General features: G+C 44.8%; 1 protein-coding gene across 1 annotated transcript; it reads left to right on the top strand.

Annotated features, from left to right (window-relative positions):
• Positions 1-734: 734 nt before the first annotated feature.
• Positions 735-10,075, top strand: Pdik1l (PDLIM1 interacting kinase 1 like). Its single transcript, XM_059255155.1, has 3 exons — positions 735-850; positions 3,683-3,984; positions 8,163-10,075. Exons 2-3 carry the CDS (start codon positions 3,700-3,702, stop codon positions 8,901-8,903), a joined length of 1,026 nt encoding a protein of 341 aa, XP_059111138.1. The 5' UTR covers positions 735-850; positions 3,683-3,699; the 3' UTR covers positions 8,904-10,075.
• The last annotated feature ends 5,682 nt before the right edge of the window (positions 10,076-15,757 follow it).

Raw genomic sequence — 15,757 nt, 5'->3', positions numbered from 1 at the left:
GCACCCTCCGACCCTAGTTCAGGCCTGCAAGACGGGGCGCCGCAGCCAGGTCGGCTGCGCCCTCTCTCTCTCACCCAGCAGGGCAACCCCGATCCTCACCGCCGGGAACAATGAGGTTCCGGCTTCTTTAAGGGAGATACCACCGCGCCGGTGGGGCAGGGGACGGCGTCCTCCCAGATGCTCGCACTCAGTCCCGCGTCGCCGCCTGGGCCACTGCGCCGCCCGCAAACACGGCTAGGTAACTCGGACAGAAGGTGCAACCTCCCAGCACCGGCCGCATCACCCCGCGGGCCCGCCGCCCAGACCCGCCCCCCGCAAGGAAGATGCGCCGGGCATCCGGCCGCAGCGAACCGCGCACTCCAGCCCGTCGCCGCTCGGTAGGTCGGCAGGGGACGGGGAGGGCAGCCCGCGGCCGGGCGCGTGCACTGCCGCCCGGGGACAGTGGCCACAGCTTCCCCCGAAGTCCCGGGGCTTGGCGCCTGCTGTGGCAGAGGGCGACCGTCCCCTGCCGCCACCCCTGCGGGCCAGGGCACCAGTGGTCCGCCCTGCAGCGCGCACACCGCGGGCGATGCTCGGCTCTGCGCAGCGCCGGAGCAGGGGAGCAGGGGCGCCGGAGCCCCGCAGCCGGCGCGCGCAAGGGGCGGCGCTCGCCCAGCAGGCGGCGCTGGGCGGCGCACGCGCGCTACGGCAAGCCGGAGGGGGCGGGGCCCGGCGTGAGGGGGTGTGTCCGCGCACCACGGGGGCGCGCGCCGGCTTCTGACTGGAGGCCGCGGCAGCCGAGGCGCGAGCTGCCCGATAATGGCGGCTTGCGGAGCTCACGAGAGGGAGAAGCGGCGGCGGCTGCCCTGAGGTAAACCTGGCCCTTCGCCGTGGCACGGATGCCCTGCAGTCAGAAGCGAGCTCCCTGCATGTGCCTCTGTCCCCTGCAGGCCTGTCACAGACCTCTCAGCGGAGTCGTCCCCGGGAAGGCCCGGCGCTGCCCCGGCCAGCGGCCGGGACTGCGGCCTCCGTTCCCGCCCGGGCCACTCCCGGCTCCCGGCCCCCAGTCTGCAGCCTCCGCGAGTTGAAGCGGCTGTGGAGCCCGCGGGAGGGCCGCGGGAGGGTCCCTCGGGGCTGCGGGGCACCGCCGCCGGGAGTGATCTTGCAGCTGGGGCAGTGAGCGCGGCCTGAGCGTCCGCGCCGGCTGCACCTCTGGCCTCGCTGGTCCCTTCCCGGGCACCAGCAGGTGCACGTCCAGGCCGGCGGTGCCAGCACCGGGCACCGCAGCGGGCAGGAGGGGCCATCGTAAGGCACACGGGCTCGCGAAGGATGCTTCGCGGGGGCGCCTCTCCCTCCAGGATCCCGGGGATGGCATGGACCCCTTCCTTCCTCCCTTACCCGGGAGGGTGCCCCTCTCTCGGGGGACTGCTGCCCGGGAAAGAGCCCCGTGGAAGCGCCTAGAAACCGGCGATCCGCGCAGAGCAGGGCGGCAGGAAATCTGACATTAGGAAATACAGTGAGAACTTGAAGGATAGGCGAGCAATTAAAGGAAGTAGCGCTCAGGGCTGTCCCCAGAAGCGGTCATTTTCTTTTTAAATCTGGCCCATGAACTTCAAGTAGTTGTTCCGGGAGTCCCAGAGTCAGTCACTTTTTGTCTCTCTGATTGTGCGATGTAAGTGCAATCTCGGGTTACAGTTCCTGCCGGTGTTGACAGTCGGCAAGTGAGCATTTGAGGCGTGAGGGAGCACTCGGCAGACTCTCCAAAGAACATGCTCTGTAGGGCCGGTGCTCCAGCTTGCCTGTAAAATGATTTATTAAGGTGGAACTCCAAAGAACTTTTGTCAGAGAATTCTCTATGATGTATAAGATCCCCCCCCCCCCCCGCGCTTTGGCAAAAATGACCTAGAATTAAATAGCTATGTCAAATGATAATGTAAAGGTAGTTCTAGTCTAAACAGCTTACTTCATCTTAAGGGTCAGTTCTCCTACAAAAGCTTTGTGTTTGTTTTGTGAAAAATACATAACCAGACATGTGGGAGCATGCCTGTAACCCCAGTATCTGGAAAGTGGAGGCAAGAGGATCAGCCTCTGCTACATAGTGAGTTCAAGGCTAGCCCGAGCTATTGGAGACGCTGTCTCAAATAAAACAAAAGTGATCTTGTTCACTTCAGTCCATAAGCATAAGTCAGGTGTTTCTATTTCCGTGAGGGATTTTTGCATCTCACTGTTTTTATTACCTTTCATTTGTGTGTCAACCTTAAGGAGATGTAGATACATTTCTTCTTCTTTTTTTTTTTTTCCGTGATCAGTAAATTAAAATGTTGAATTTTGGGTTTATTTGTTGACTTATTGTTCTTTGAGACAGGGTTTCTCTGTGTAGCTCTGCTTCTCCTGGAACTCCCTTTGTAGACCAGGCTGGCCTTGAACTCAGGGATCTGCCTGCCTCTGCCTCCTGAGTGCTGGGATTAAAGCCGGAGTGCTTGGATTAAAGGGTTGAGCCACTACTGCCGGCGTCGGGTTTATATTTAACAGTGGCATGCTCCAGCAGTTCTGTAAGAAGCAGTCTAGTTTAGTGGTTTAAATCATGGCTGTCTGAGCCAAAGAGCTGCCTGGCCACTGGCTGTTTACTTACCTTCTCTGTGTTTTAATTCCTCACTTCTAAAATGACCGTTACAACACCTATCCCTTACTACACAGATTATGGTTAAGGATTAAATGAACTTAATATCAAGTAGCCAGGTGTCACACACCTGTAATTCCATCATTCCAGAGACAGAGGCAGCCAGGGCTGTTGAGATGGTTCAGTGGGTAAAGTTATTAGTTATTATGAGTTATGAGTTCAATCCCTGGGACCCACATGGTAGAAGGAGAGAACTGACTCCCACGTCGTGTCCTCTGACCTCCACAAAGCCACACCCATGCGTACAAAATATGCAGTACAACTTTTAAAAAGTGAAAGCCATCTTGAGCTACATAATAACAAGCTCCTGTCTTTTAAAAAAGGACTGGATGCAGGGCATGGTGGCCCAAGTCTTTAATCCTAGCACTGGGGAAGTGGAGGTAGGCTTATCTCTGTGAGTTGGAGGCCAGTCAGGGTTACACAGTGAAACCTTGTCAAAAAAGAGGGTGGGTGGGTGGAGCCTGGAGAGAGAATTCGGTGGATAAAGCGTTTGCCCAGTAAGCATGAGGAACTGAGTTTGGATCCACAGAACCCATGTAAAGCCAGATGTCCTACAGTGAGATGGGAGGCCGAAACAGAACAGTCTCCAGAAGTTCACAGGCAGCTAGCTAGCAGTGACAGGAGAACCAAGTTATCTTCAGACAGGTGTGTCATGGCATGGGCATGCCTGCACCCACACAGCAAGATTAAATTAAAAAAAAAAAAGTCAGGAATGATGGCTCTGTAACCATGGCTTCTGAAGCCAGCCTGGCCTGCATATCAAGCTCTAGACCAGGGGAATTTAGCAAGACCTTGTCTCAAAGACAACACAAACTTTAAAAACAATAATAAAGTACTTGAAATAGTTCCTGATACATGGTAAGTGCTATCTGTTACCTTTATTATTATTGGTAGATTTGTCCAGGGTATAGCTAGATACCTTTCAAGTACCACAGACAGTGAAACAGTTAGTTAAATCCTGCATAAGAATACAAGCCAATAGGTACACCTCATTTCAACAGAGTACTTTGTTGATTTTTCCAGAAACCTCGACCTTGAAGATGGTGAGTAGCCAGCCCAAGTACGATCTAATACGGGAGGTAGGCCGAGGTAGTTACGGTGTTGTGTATGAAGCAGTCATCAGAAAGACCTCTGCAAGAGTAGCAGTGAAGAAAATCCGATGCCACGCACCTGAAAACGTTGAACTAGCCCTTCGAGAGTTCTGGGCACTAAGCAGTATCAAGAGCCAGCACCCAAATGTGATTCACTTGGAAGAGTGCATTCTGCAAAAAGATGGGATGGTGCAAAAGATGTCCCACGGCTCTAATTCTTCCCTTTATTTACAGGTATGTGTCACTGGATAGGAAATGGACGTAATATTGGTCAGCAAGAGGAAATGAAGTGTCAGGTGAACTTCTCCCTGAAAACGCAGGTGTTTTATGGCTAGGTGCAGATAGATCTCTTCAGAGGATAGAGGAGGTATTTGCTTTAAGCTTGTGCTGCACATACCTAAAAATAACATAAGCCACCTGTTATGCCTGGTATTTGCCAGTCTGCGTAGGAATGGAACGAGATGGGAACTAGAGAGTTTTTGAGACTAGCATCAAAGTTCAGTTCCTGGAAACCAATTCTTTTGAAAATAAACACAGAAGACAAGGAAAGATACCACAGTCAGTAACAACTCCACCCATAGGTCACCGGACTTCTCTTTTTAGAAGGCACAGGTCTAAACATGAGAAGCTTCAGATGAGTATATTGGCACACGCTGATAATCCTAGGACTTGGAAGGCGGAGGCAGGAGGCTCGGGAGTTTAAGACAGACTCACCTGGGTATCAAGTTCGAGACATGCCTAGACTGAATCGTCAGTTCCAGGACAGAAGTTGTCCTTTAACCTCCACATTTGGAGTGTTGTGTACACATGTAAGCACTAAACACACATAAAATAATAAATGCAATTTCACAATTAAGAAATAATAACAATAAAAGTGTTTTATGTTGTTGAAAAGGCTCAGAGGGTAATTCTTTAGAATTGTATCTAAAGAATACAATACAATATAGTCAATACACAAATCTATAATGTAACCAGAAAATTCGTTGTTGCCAAGTCTGATAACCTGAGTTCAATTCCCAGGTCCCACATGGTAGAAAAAGGGAGCGGACTCCTGAAAGTTACTGTCTTACCTCCACAAGTTTGCTGTAGCACCCACACATACACAAAATAAACAACCTAAAAGTTTTTAAAACTATCTTTATTAGTGTCTGTCTTTCTAAAAGTATTTAAGATGCCATGATTAAAAAAAACAAAACATTGGAGCAAGGCAGTGGTGGAGCACGCCTTTAATCCCAGCACTTGGGAAACAGAGGCAGGCAAATGTATAGAGTGAGTGCCAGGACTGTTACACTGCACAGAGAAACCCTGTCTCGAAAAAGATTGGAGACTTTCCTTTTTTTTTTTTTTTTTGCCAGTGCTAGAGATTGAGCCTAGGGTTTGGAACACACTACAGAAACTACATCCCATCCTAACCGTTGTCAACTTTGCGTTGAGTTTTAGAGATAAAGGTATCCAATCCCTATGGATGGAAAAGGGAAGATGTTAGCACATCCAGATCTAGCAACTGTAACAAGAATTAGGTATTGTTTAGTTCTTCGAGGTCTAAGACAGGAAGTACCAGATTTGACTAAGTGCTTTTCATATTGAAATTGCCTTTCTTAGTAAATCTCATTCACTCTTTAAAGCCTTATAGACCTGTATTTGATTTATGTCACTTTCTGTTGTCAGAATGACTTGAAATAAATAATCCATTTTTCATAGTAGCTATTTGGGCATTGTCAAAGAAGAGGAAATGCTGAAACAAGATTTGGCCATAAGAACTCAGAAATAGGTACCTGTGTTGAAATAAAATAGTCTTTTCTATGGAGTTATAAGTTAGCCAGATTTTTCTTTATTTATTCATTTATTTTTGGGACAGTCTCACTGGGTAGCTCTGGCTAGCCTGGAACTCAATATGTAAACCAGGCTGGCCTCACACTTACAGAGATCCACCTGTTTCTGCCTCTGAGCACTGAGATTAAAGACATATGCTACTTCACCCAGCATAGTTGACCATATATTTGTCAATAGAATTGTATCTAAAGAATACAATACAATAGAGTCAATACACAAATCTATAATGTAACCAGAAAATTCCTATGCGTGGTCTTTACTATCTGTATATATTCTCATTTTTTCCATATGTTTTTCTAGATATATTCTTCCTTGTTCTCAGTTGAAACCATTAAATCAGTTCCTGATAGCTAAAATCCTTATCCAAGAGAAAATGTAAAACAGTGACAAGGTCTCAATTTCAAGCATAAGGACTATGTAGCCTCCAGTCTGTGTATTTCAGACTAGTGACGTAGATGGTGTAGGAACATATAATAGGGAATCTGATATATCTTGTGGCTTAAGAATTATGAACTGACTGGGTGTGGTGCACATAATCCTGACACATGAGACCGAGGAAGGATTATCATGAGTTAAAGGGCAGCCTGGGCTACATACAGAGTTCAAGGGCAGCCTGAGGTACAGAGTGAGACCCTATTTAGGGAGTTAAAAAAGAACTATTTAAAACTTAGAGAGTCTAACAATCATTATCTAGATAAGTGGGTGAGAGCTATACATTTCCCTTCTTGCTGGCCAGTATTATGTGCACCTCCATGCCTGCCTTATAAACCACTCTTTGAGTACTGGGATTCTGCATTACACAAAGCTATTTATTAAGTTTGCATTTTAGGGAAAGACAGAAAACTGAAGTCAGTTAGAAACAGTACACATGGGGGCTGGAGAGATTGCTTAGTGGTTAGAGCACTGGCTGCTCTTCCCGAGGACCTGGTTTCAATTCGTAGCACCCACATGACAATTCACAACTGTCGGTTAACTACCATTCCAGGGTATCCTCACACACACATACATGCACATAAAATAAAAACAAACCTTTAAAAAAAGAAAAGAAACAGTACACATGTGTTTCATTCTCTTTGCACACCAGGCTAAAAGGAGACCCCTGCAGGCCATTGCCACGGGAGACAGAATGAAGGGCTGTTCTTGGCTTTTGCCAGAATAACCAGAAGTAGTAATAGTAATTAACTTAAATATAAACTTATCAGTTACTCATTCTTCACCAGCTCAACTCTGATCTTCCCCTTTTCAACCCACCAATCTAAAAAGACGTCATAGAACAAATAATTTAAAAGCAATAGTCCTCTATATTTTAGTCTTTTCATGAAGTGATGTGCTAGAAGGTGGTAGAATTGACCTATGTAGAAAATATAGGCCAGTTGGGCACTTTCCAAAATACAGCTACTTAAAAATGTCACTTCTTGGCTCAGAAATTTAGTTTGTATTCATTTAGAACAAAGGTGGCATCCTGAAGTACTGGAAGCCATTTTTTAAATGCATGTCTAAAAGCTCTGATGAAGTAAAATATTTCTGAGGTTTCCAGTTAAAGCTGGAGGCTGGGGCTGGACTGACCTCAGTGCAGAACAGAGCTTCCTAACCCTTCCACTTGGGACCTCTCCCCAGAGAAACATGTGCATTACCCTGGGTATGTAGGTGTGTAAAACAGACCTACAAATAAGCGGGTACTGGTCATGAATCCTAAATAACCTCATTTTAAAGCAATCCTTTGGTACACATATAATTTTACCTTTTATTAAAGTAGAAAGCAAATTTACACACAAATAAAGTGAATGTGCATGCTTATTTCTACGTAAAGAGTTAAAGCTTGGGCTAGCAAGATGGCTCAGTGGGTAGAGACACTTGGCTGCAGGCCTGTCAACCTGCCTTTCATCCTCAGGGTTACCCTCTGACGTGTGTGTGTGTGTGTGTGTGTGTGTGTGTGTGTGTGTGTGTGTGTATTTATACTCAAGAGCAGCCAGTGCTCTTAACTGCTGAACCATCTCTCCAGCCCTTTTGTGTGTGTGTGTGTGTGTGTGTGTGTGTGGTTTTTCAAGACAGTTTTTCTGTGTAACTGTGGCTGTCCTCAAACTCACAGAGATTCTGCCTTCCTCTGTCTCCTGAGTGCTGGGATTAAAGGGGTGCACCCCCCCTTTAAAAAAAATATTTTTTAAGATGTATAGCCAAGTGTGGTAGCACACGCCTTCAATCCCAGCACTGGGGAGGTAGAGGCAGGCAGATCTCAGAATTCGAGGTCAGCCTAGTCTACAGAGCAAGTTCCAGGACAGCCAGGGCTACACAGAGAAACCCTGTCTCAAAAAACAAAAACAAAAGATTTATTAATCTTTAATTGTGTTTGGGCGGGGGTGATATATGTGTCAGTGCAGGTGCCTCAGAGGCCAGAAAAGTATTGAGTCCCCAGGAGCTATTGTTGCAGGCAGTGTGAGCCACTGATGTGGGTGCTGAGGACCTGAGCTCCGGTCCTCTGAGGGCAGTAAGCTCAGAGCCACGGAGCTCTGTTTCCTGCCCCTTTAACCTTCCAGTAGTCAAACTCTGTAACAACTTCTCCTCCTCCTGCCTCTTCACAGCTTGTAGAGACTTCATTAAAAGGAGAAATTGCCTTTGATCCCAGAAGCGCCTATTATTTGTGGTTTGTGATGGATTTTTGTGACGGAGGAGACATGAATGAGTATCTGTTATCCAGGAAGCCCAATCGAAAGACTAACACCAGCTTTATGCTTCAGCTCAGCAGTGCTCTGGCTTTCTTGCACAAAAACCAGATCATCCACCGAGACCTGAAGCCTGATAACATCCTGATTTCTCAAAGCAGGCTGGATACCAGTGACTTGGAACCTACACTGAAAGTGGCCGATTTTGGTCTAAGTAAAGTGTGTTCAGCATCTGGGCAGAACCCAGAAGAACCTGTCAGCGTAAACAAGTGTTTCCTTTCGACGGCATGTGGAACGGATTTCTACATGGCTCCCGAAGTATGGGAAGGACACTATACAGCCAAAGCTGACATTTTTGCTCTGGGAATTATCATCTGGGCGATGCTGGAGAGGATCACCTTCATAGACACAGAGACAAAGAAGGAGCTCCTAGGGAGCTATGTAAAGCAGGGGACCGAAATCGTGCCTGTTGGGGAGGCACTTCTGGAAAACCCCAAGATGGAACTTCTCATCCCTGTGAAGAAAAAGTCTATGAACGGGCGGATGAAACAACTGATTAAGGAAATGCTGGCTGCCAACCCTCAGGATCGTCCGGATGCGTTTGAACTAGAACTCAGATTAGTCCAAATTGCGTTTAAAGACAGCAGCTGGGAAACGTGACCTCCTGCTTGCAGGCATCTTCGATGACGTGCTGCTTCTGATTCAACAGTGATTCGACATTGTGTGGCCGAAAAGAAGACGAAAGTTAGACTCCACTCTCAAGGGTTTAGGTTTTACTGTGGGGTAATTTTTTTCTCTCGTTTTTCTTACTCCATGCAGGCCATTTTATTGTATGTTTTGAATGTGTATTACCAATGTGGGTGTAAAAAAATTTTTTTTTAATGATCATTGGTAAAAGTTTGGCAGAAAAAATTCTCTTAAGAGCCAAGCAGAGAAGAAAGTCCAATTTTCTGGAAATATGTCTTTAAGTATTTTAGACATTCCTTGTCAGTATTAGGCATTTCCATGGAAGAAGAGGTTTGCATGCTGGTAATGCGACCTTTGAAGCTTTGTAAAGGAAACATATATGTATATATTTATGTATATGTAAGTATGTGAATGTGTGCATTTTGCATTCCACATGAAGAAAATGCCACTTCTGTTTAAATTATTTGATAGAGGTTTGGGTTTTTGAGGTTTGCTGGTGAAATTGATGACGAAAACTACACAAAACCACCTTCATCTTCTCCCTGCCCCTCCTGCTGCTGCGGGAAACATGCTAAGGGTGTTTGTTCGCTGTTTTGTTTTCTTTTCCCGGTATACATCTCTTTTTAAAGGCATCATTTTGAAGGGTCTAAAAGGCTGATTAAACATAATTGAAGCTAAGCTGTCCGAGCTGCTGGAGTACGTCTGAGCTCTCCAGGGCCCTGTAGCTCTTCGAGTTGAATTAGTCATTCAGTCACATGGTAGAAGGTCAGCAAGGATGCCAATGGCCCAGTCAGACCTTTAGGTAACTGAGCATTTGTTTAATTAAACCACTGCATTGGGACGTTGTGTGCGCTTAAGCATCGGCTGTGACCTGAGGATGGTATTCTTCTGTTCTAAAAACATTGCTTTCCACGACTGTAACACTTGATGTATTAATTTCGAGTTTTAAGACTTGTACTAAGTCTCAGCATAAAGTTGAAGAAACCAAATGAGCTCACCTTCGAGTTGCTGGCCCTGATGTGGCTTCCTGTTGGATCACTGGAGTCCCTGTCACTTTGGCACTGATGCTGTTTTCTCTTGTCTCCTGTGAGACAATAATGGGACTGGTAATCACTGTCATAAATATTGGTTGCTCTTTTCCAAAGTGAGAGTTTGGCAAATGGATAAAATTCTATGCCATCAACTGCTTTCGAGTAGTTTCATGTGGTCACCTGGCATTGTCTATGAGAGAGCAAGAAACTCCCAACTCCTCCTGAAGTGAAATTCTAACTGCATGCTTGTCTCCAGATTGTTCATGCTAATGCAGGAAACTGAGGAAAAGAGTCTTTCCTGAACTAGAGTACCAGTCTCTGATATGAATCAGATCCTACTACCCTTGTATCTAGATGAAGCTTTATGAAGCACTAGACCCCACTTCCGGGGCTGGGGTAGAACCTTGGGGCTTGGGCATATTAGGGAAGCAGTCTGACACTGACCCCTCTGGGATCTTTATAAAGCACTAAGATGCAAAAGTCAAAAGAGTACCAGCATGTTGCCATCAGCAGCAGGTCTCATCGTCTCCTCAACTCTCGAGCCTCCACGCCTTCACAGTAGGGCAAGAGCAGCTCAGTGGAGAACACTTGCCTGGCATGTACGAGGCCCTGGATTCAGTCCCTAGCACCATACAAATCAGTAAGTCAATAAATAAAATGTGTTCAGAGGGTAATAAAAGATAAAACACCAAAAAATGGAACATGTAAAACTTCTAGACTGATTTAATCTGGAAGTTTAAAAACATGAACTGAAAGGCTTTATTAAAATCTCATAAATGAAAAAAAAAAAGTCACACCTAATATCACTTGCAGACTTAACTAAAAGAATTCGTTCTGAAAGAGAAGTGTATTGGAACTTCATGGTAATTGACCCTCTAGAACACCAAGTTGACACAGATCTGACCAGGGGACTGAGTTCTAGGAAATGAGAAAAAGTCCCATTATAATGTATTATCAATGACTTGGCACTCCATCAGATTGATACGTGATGTGTGCCAACAGTTCATTTGCTCTACAAATACCTGTGCACTTGAAGCCCCAGTGTCCTAAGCACATAGCGTTTGATCCTGTCTCCTTGAAAATAATGTGTAATTTGGTTTGTCTTTTGTTTCAGTTGGTACTGGGATCATACCAGAGCCTTGCATGTGCCACACAGAGGCTTTACCACTGAGCTACATGTCTAGCCACAGTTATAATTTATTTTGAAAGATTTTTACCTGTGAAATACAGTTCTTTCCATCATTAGCTGTAAGGGTGTGGGATGATCAGGAAATTTTTTCCAGACTGTTCTCAAGTCCTTGTATTCTAAAATAGCTTATGATATCAACAAAAGGACAGTAATTTCTTTGTCTTTCTTTGTTCTTTTTCAGTCAGAGGTATTTATTAAGTACCTACTGTGTGCTCAGCACTAAGGTTTAGTTGCTAGGACAACAATTTAAGATTTGCAGTGGAGGGTGGCTGGAGATGACTCAGCAGTTTAGAGGACCTGCTGTTCTTGCATAGAATGGAGTTCAGTTCCTGGCACTCATGTTGGGTAGCTCACAACCACCTAACTCCAGCTCCAGGGGATCCAGTATCCTCTTGTTCCATGGGCATACACATAATTAAAAAAAAAAAATAAAAGTAAACCTTTTTTTAAAAAATGGCATTTAGCCATGCACTTTCTCTGGTCACATGTAAGAAATAAAGATGAGGAGTGATACTTGGAAATTTTGGATATTTGCTAAAAGAAAAATGCAATCAAGAAATTGTGCACAGTGCCTTGCCCATAATAGGTACTCAATAAACAGTTATTCCTCATAGTCTGTTGCCATGGTTTCTAGTGTTTTATGAAATTTGTCTTAATTGAAAAAGACCAAATATTTCCAATAAAGCTTCTAGGCAGCTGTGTCCAGTCACTGTAGGTTGTACAGTTAGTTCTAGGATGTTTCTTTACCCTAGATGTCACTTAGAAACATGGGTTCTGTAGATTCTTGGTGCTAAGGGATACTTTGTCATTTGGATGAAGTAAGTGTTCAGTGTCAGATAATAGCACAGAATAGTTCTTTCTGCAGGTCTGGGTTTCTGTTTCTGTTTTTGTTTTTTCTTTGTTGTTTTTAATTGTAAAATGTTACCAATCAAACTATTGTAGCAGCTACAAAATAATTCACCAGCATGACAAAATAGTCAAAAAAAACGATGTCATAGGCACATCAGAAATGAAAGCAACTTTAAAATTTTTCTTTTAAAATTGTCAAATATATTTTATGAAGAATTTATAAAGGGGGAAAGTATTGTAATTTATTGTTCATGAGGTTTTTTGTTTTTGTTTTTGTTTTTTTAAATAAAGTGAATTTCAACAAAATACCTGGAAGTTCTTCTTGCTACTTTGGTGACTCTGGGAGTTGTGCAGGGCACTAAGTCCTGAGTGTGAAGTGATGTACACCATGGACAAGTATTCATGCCTGTGGAGTAAAGGGGTCTCTCTCGGAAACTGGTGCTGAGGAAAGTGATTGGCTTACAGGACTTTAAGCATTTCAAGTTCTATGATACCATAATGCTAGCTGGCTATTTTTGCTTTATATAGGAGAGAATATGTATTGTTTAAGATTCTTTTTGTTTTGTTTTGTTTTGTTTTGTTTTGTTTTTCGAGACAGGGTTTCTCTGTGTAGCTTTGCGCCTTTTCCTGGAACTCACTTGGTAGCCCAGGCTGGCCTCGAACTCACAGAGATCCACCTGCCTCTGCCTCCCGAGTGCTAGGATTAAAGGCGTGCACCATCACCGCCCGGCAAGATACTTTTTTAAGGTTAGTATTTTCTAGGAATGAATGTTTTGCCTTCATATGTCTGTGCACTGGGTGCATGCAGTGCCCAAAGAGGCCAGATAGGGAATTGGATGCCTGGATCTGGAATTACAGGCGATTGTGAACCTCCATGTAGGTGCTGGGAATTGAACCCAAGGTCCTCCGTGAGAGCCTCGAGAGCTTTTAACCACTGAACCAGAGATTTTTTTTTTTTAATCCTAATTCATTTGACTGAGTATTCAATCCAGATGTGATGATTTCTATTTAATATACTAAGTGGATGCAATTTCAATTGTTAGCATGAGGCAATGACTTCTAAAGAAGTCATAGGTTTAGCTGGGAGTGGTGGCCCACGCCTTTGATCCCAGCACTCGGGAGGCAGAGGCAGGCAGTTGGCTGAGTGTCAAGCCAACGGGGTCTACACATTGAATTCTAGGCCAGGACTACACAGTGAAACCTCAGGGAAAAATTATCATTGTCAGCCTTTTTTTACTTTTTATTTTATTTGTTTATTTATTTAGCCTTTGTAAATGTGTGCTTGCCTGAACTACAGTCTCCCTGGGGGCCAGTAGGACAGCTGAGGGACTGGCAGCATGGAATCCCTGGCTGCCCTAGTCGGCTCCTACTGCTACCAGAGCCTCCGCAAACAGCGTTCGCTTCTACTTGGAGATTACCTTTGGAAAATTCACACCGTAAATTGTAGCTCTCAGCACTTTTGTGACCCTCTGTAGTTTACAAAACACAGTCACATGCTGTTCAGTCTTTTACTTGAAGTAGCTGGTTTCCTAGTGACGAACTGGAGGAAGAAACGGCCGGAGAGAGACGGTGGGCTCACCGGGACATCCTGCCGCCCAGTGTCCCGCCTAATCTCGGCCTCCAGTTGGCGGTCCTCCCACAGCAAAGCTTTATCTCTCGGACCGAAGGAACCCAACCTTAGTCTGTCCTTCCTTTAAATTCAAATGTTGCTGTCTTGATCAGCCAATCGTAGACATCCTCTAAAGTGCCCTGCAGTGACGGTTTGTGGGTAGATAGTAACTCCCACCGGAGAAAACAGAGCCACACCTCTAGGCAGCAAAGCGCGTCTTTTAAAGGTGGCACTTTCACCTAGACAAAGAGTTTCCATTGGTTAGAAGTGAACTGTTTAAAAAAAAAAAAAAAAATCCTGGGCTTTGGACTTCACTCTTTCCTGTTCAGCCTGGTATTTCAAGCTTAGCTTGTTTTCAGCTGAGGTTAAGCAATTTGGTATTACGGAAGCTGTCGTGGTCTAGCAGCCGAAAGATCCGGTATGGAAGACAGGCTTTTGCGAATAGCCACCTAAGTAATGTGTGTCATTGGGTAAGTGGCTTCATTTTGCAAAGCAAACATGGTATTTATATTTCATTGTTTTATAAGGGGCAGAGAATGCCAGGCAGAGCACCAACATGTTGACTTCTTCAGTGGTCATGTGTTCTAAATTTCTACAGAGTTCCGGTCAGCCAGGGCTGCATAGTGTGACCCTGTCTCAAACAACAACAACAACAACAACAACAACAACAACAACAACAACAAAACGCACCACAATAAAGTTTGTTGAGGAGGAAGGAATCACCATGCCAGACTTCAGATGTGGCTTTGATTGGCCTCCACTTTGTGAGAACCTGGTGAAGGAACTGCCCCCTTTCCTCAGGAAAATGGTTGCCTATAATATGAAGGGGGTACAGATGTCCAGAGTCCACCTGGACCCCGAGTTGGGGAATCCTGTGTTTTAGGTGCCCAGAGTGCCTCTCTGCTAGCACCCCTAAATTAAAAGAGTCCATGTATCCAGGGATTCTAGCAAAGCTGTAAGATTTTGTTTCTGGACTTAGGCGCTGGCTACACAGGTGTGTCACTGTGTAAATTCATCAAGCTGCACTTGACTTTGTGGTTCTGGGCAGCACTCCCAGGTTCTCCCATGTGCAAGGCAAGTGCTCCTAATTCTAACACTTAGGATTTTAATACCTTAGATACATTATTATACTTCAATTAAAAAACATTTTGAAAAAAAAAACATTTTGAGAGAGGGTTTCCTTTACTGTAGACTGGCCTGAAACTATGTGGCTGAGGATAGCCTTGAACTCTGATCACTCCTGGTTCTCCTGTCTTCACCAAACCAAGTGCATGGGTTATAGGTGTGCACCACCACGTCTAGTTTATGCATTGCTGAGGACTGAACCTAAGGCATGCTAGGCCAACAAACACTCTACCAACTGAACCATATTCCATTAAAAACTTTATTTCAGTAAAGTTTTTAATTAAAAAATAAATGTGGGGCTGGAGAGATGGCTCAGAGGTTAAGAGCACTGACTGTTCTTCCAGAGTTCCTGAGTTCAATTCCCAGCAACCACAACCATCTGTAATGAGATCTGGCTCCCTCTTCTGGCTTGCAGGAATACATGCAAACAGAACACTGTAAACATAATAAATAAATAAATAAATCTTTAACAATAAATAAATAAATACATATATAAATAAATGTGAAGCTGGGAGTGTGGCTCAGTGGTAGAGCACTTGTTTAGCATGCCCAAGCCATAGCTTCCATCCCCCAAATCACACATATAAAGAGCAAAAGAAGTCAGGTGTGGTAGAGCATGCCTTTAATCCATCAGCACTCAGGAGGCAGAGGCAGGGAGCTGTCTGTGACTTTGAGGCCAGCCTGGTCTACATAGTGAGTTCCAGGCCAGCCAGAGCTACATTATGAAACCCTGTCTCAAAAACAAAAGCAAAAAAAAAAAAAAAAAAAAAAAAAAAAAAAAAAAAAAAAAATTTGCACCAGGCTGGAATCTATCAACTGTGATTGGAAACAGGAGATTATCAACAGAAGAGGAAAAAGGGAAAAGGAACATCCCTTTATCCCTTTATCTTTCTGGTCCTGTGTAACTTCTGTGGTCCAGCCTGGCCTTGGCCTCTTGGATGCTGAGATTATGGACAGGCAGCACTGTGCTCAGCCCTCTGAGTTTACACAGAGATAATACTTAATCCTGTTATTCACAGTTCTC

The sequence above is a fragment of the Peromyscus eremicus genome, chromosome 2 (assembly GCF_949786415.1).
Source record: "Peromyscus eremicus chromosome 2, PerEre_H2_v1, whole genome shotgun sequence".
Taxonomy (NCBI): Eukaryota; Metazoa; Chordata; class Mammalia; order Rodentia; family Cricetidae; genus Peromyscus; species Peromyscus eremicus.
This window is presented reverse-complemented; position numbering and strand designations above follow the sequence as displayed.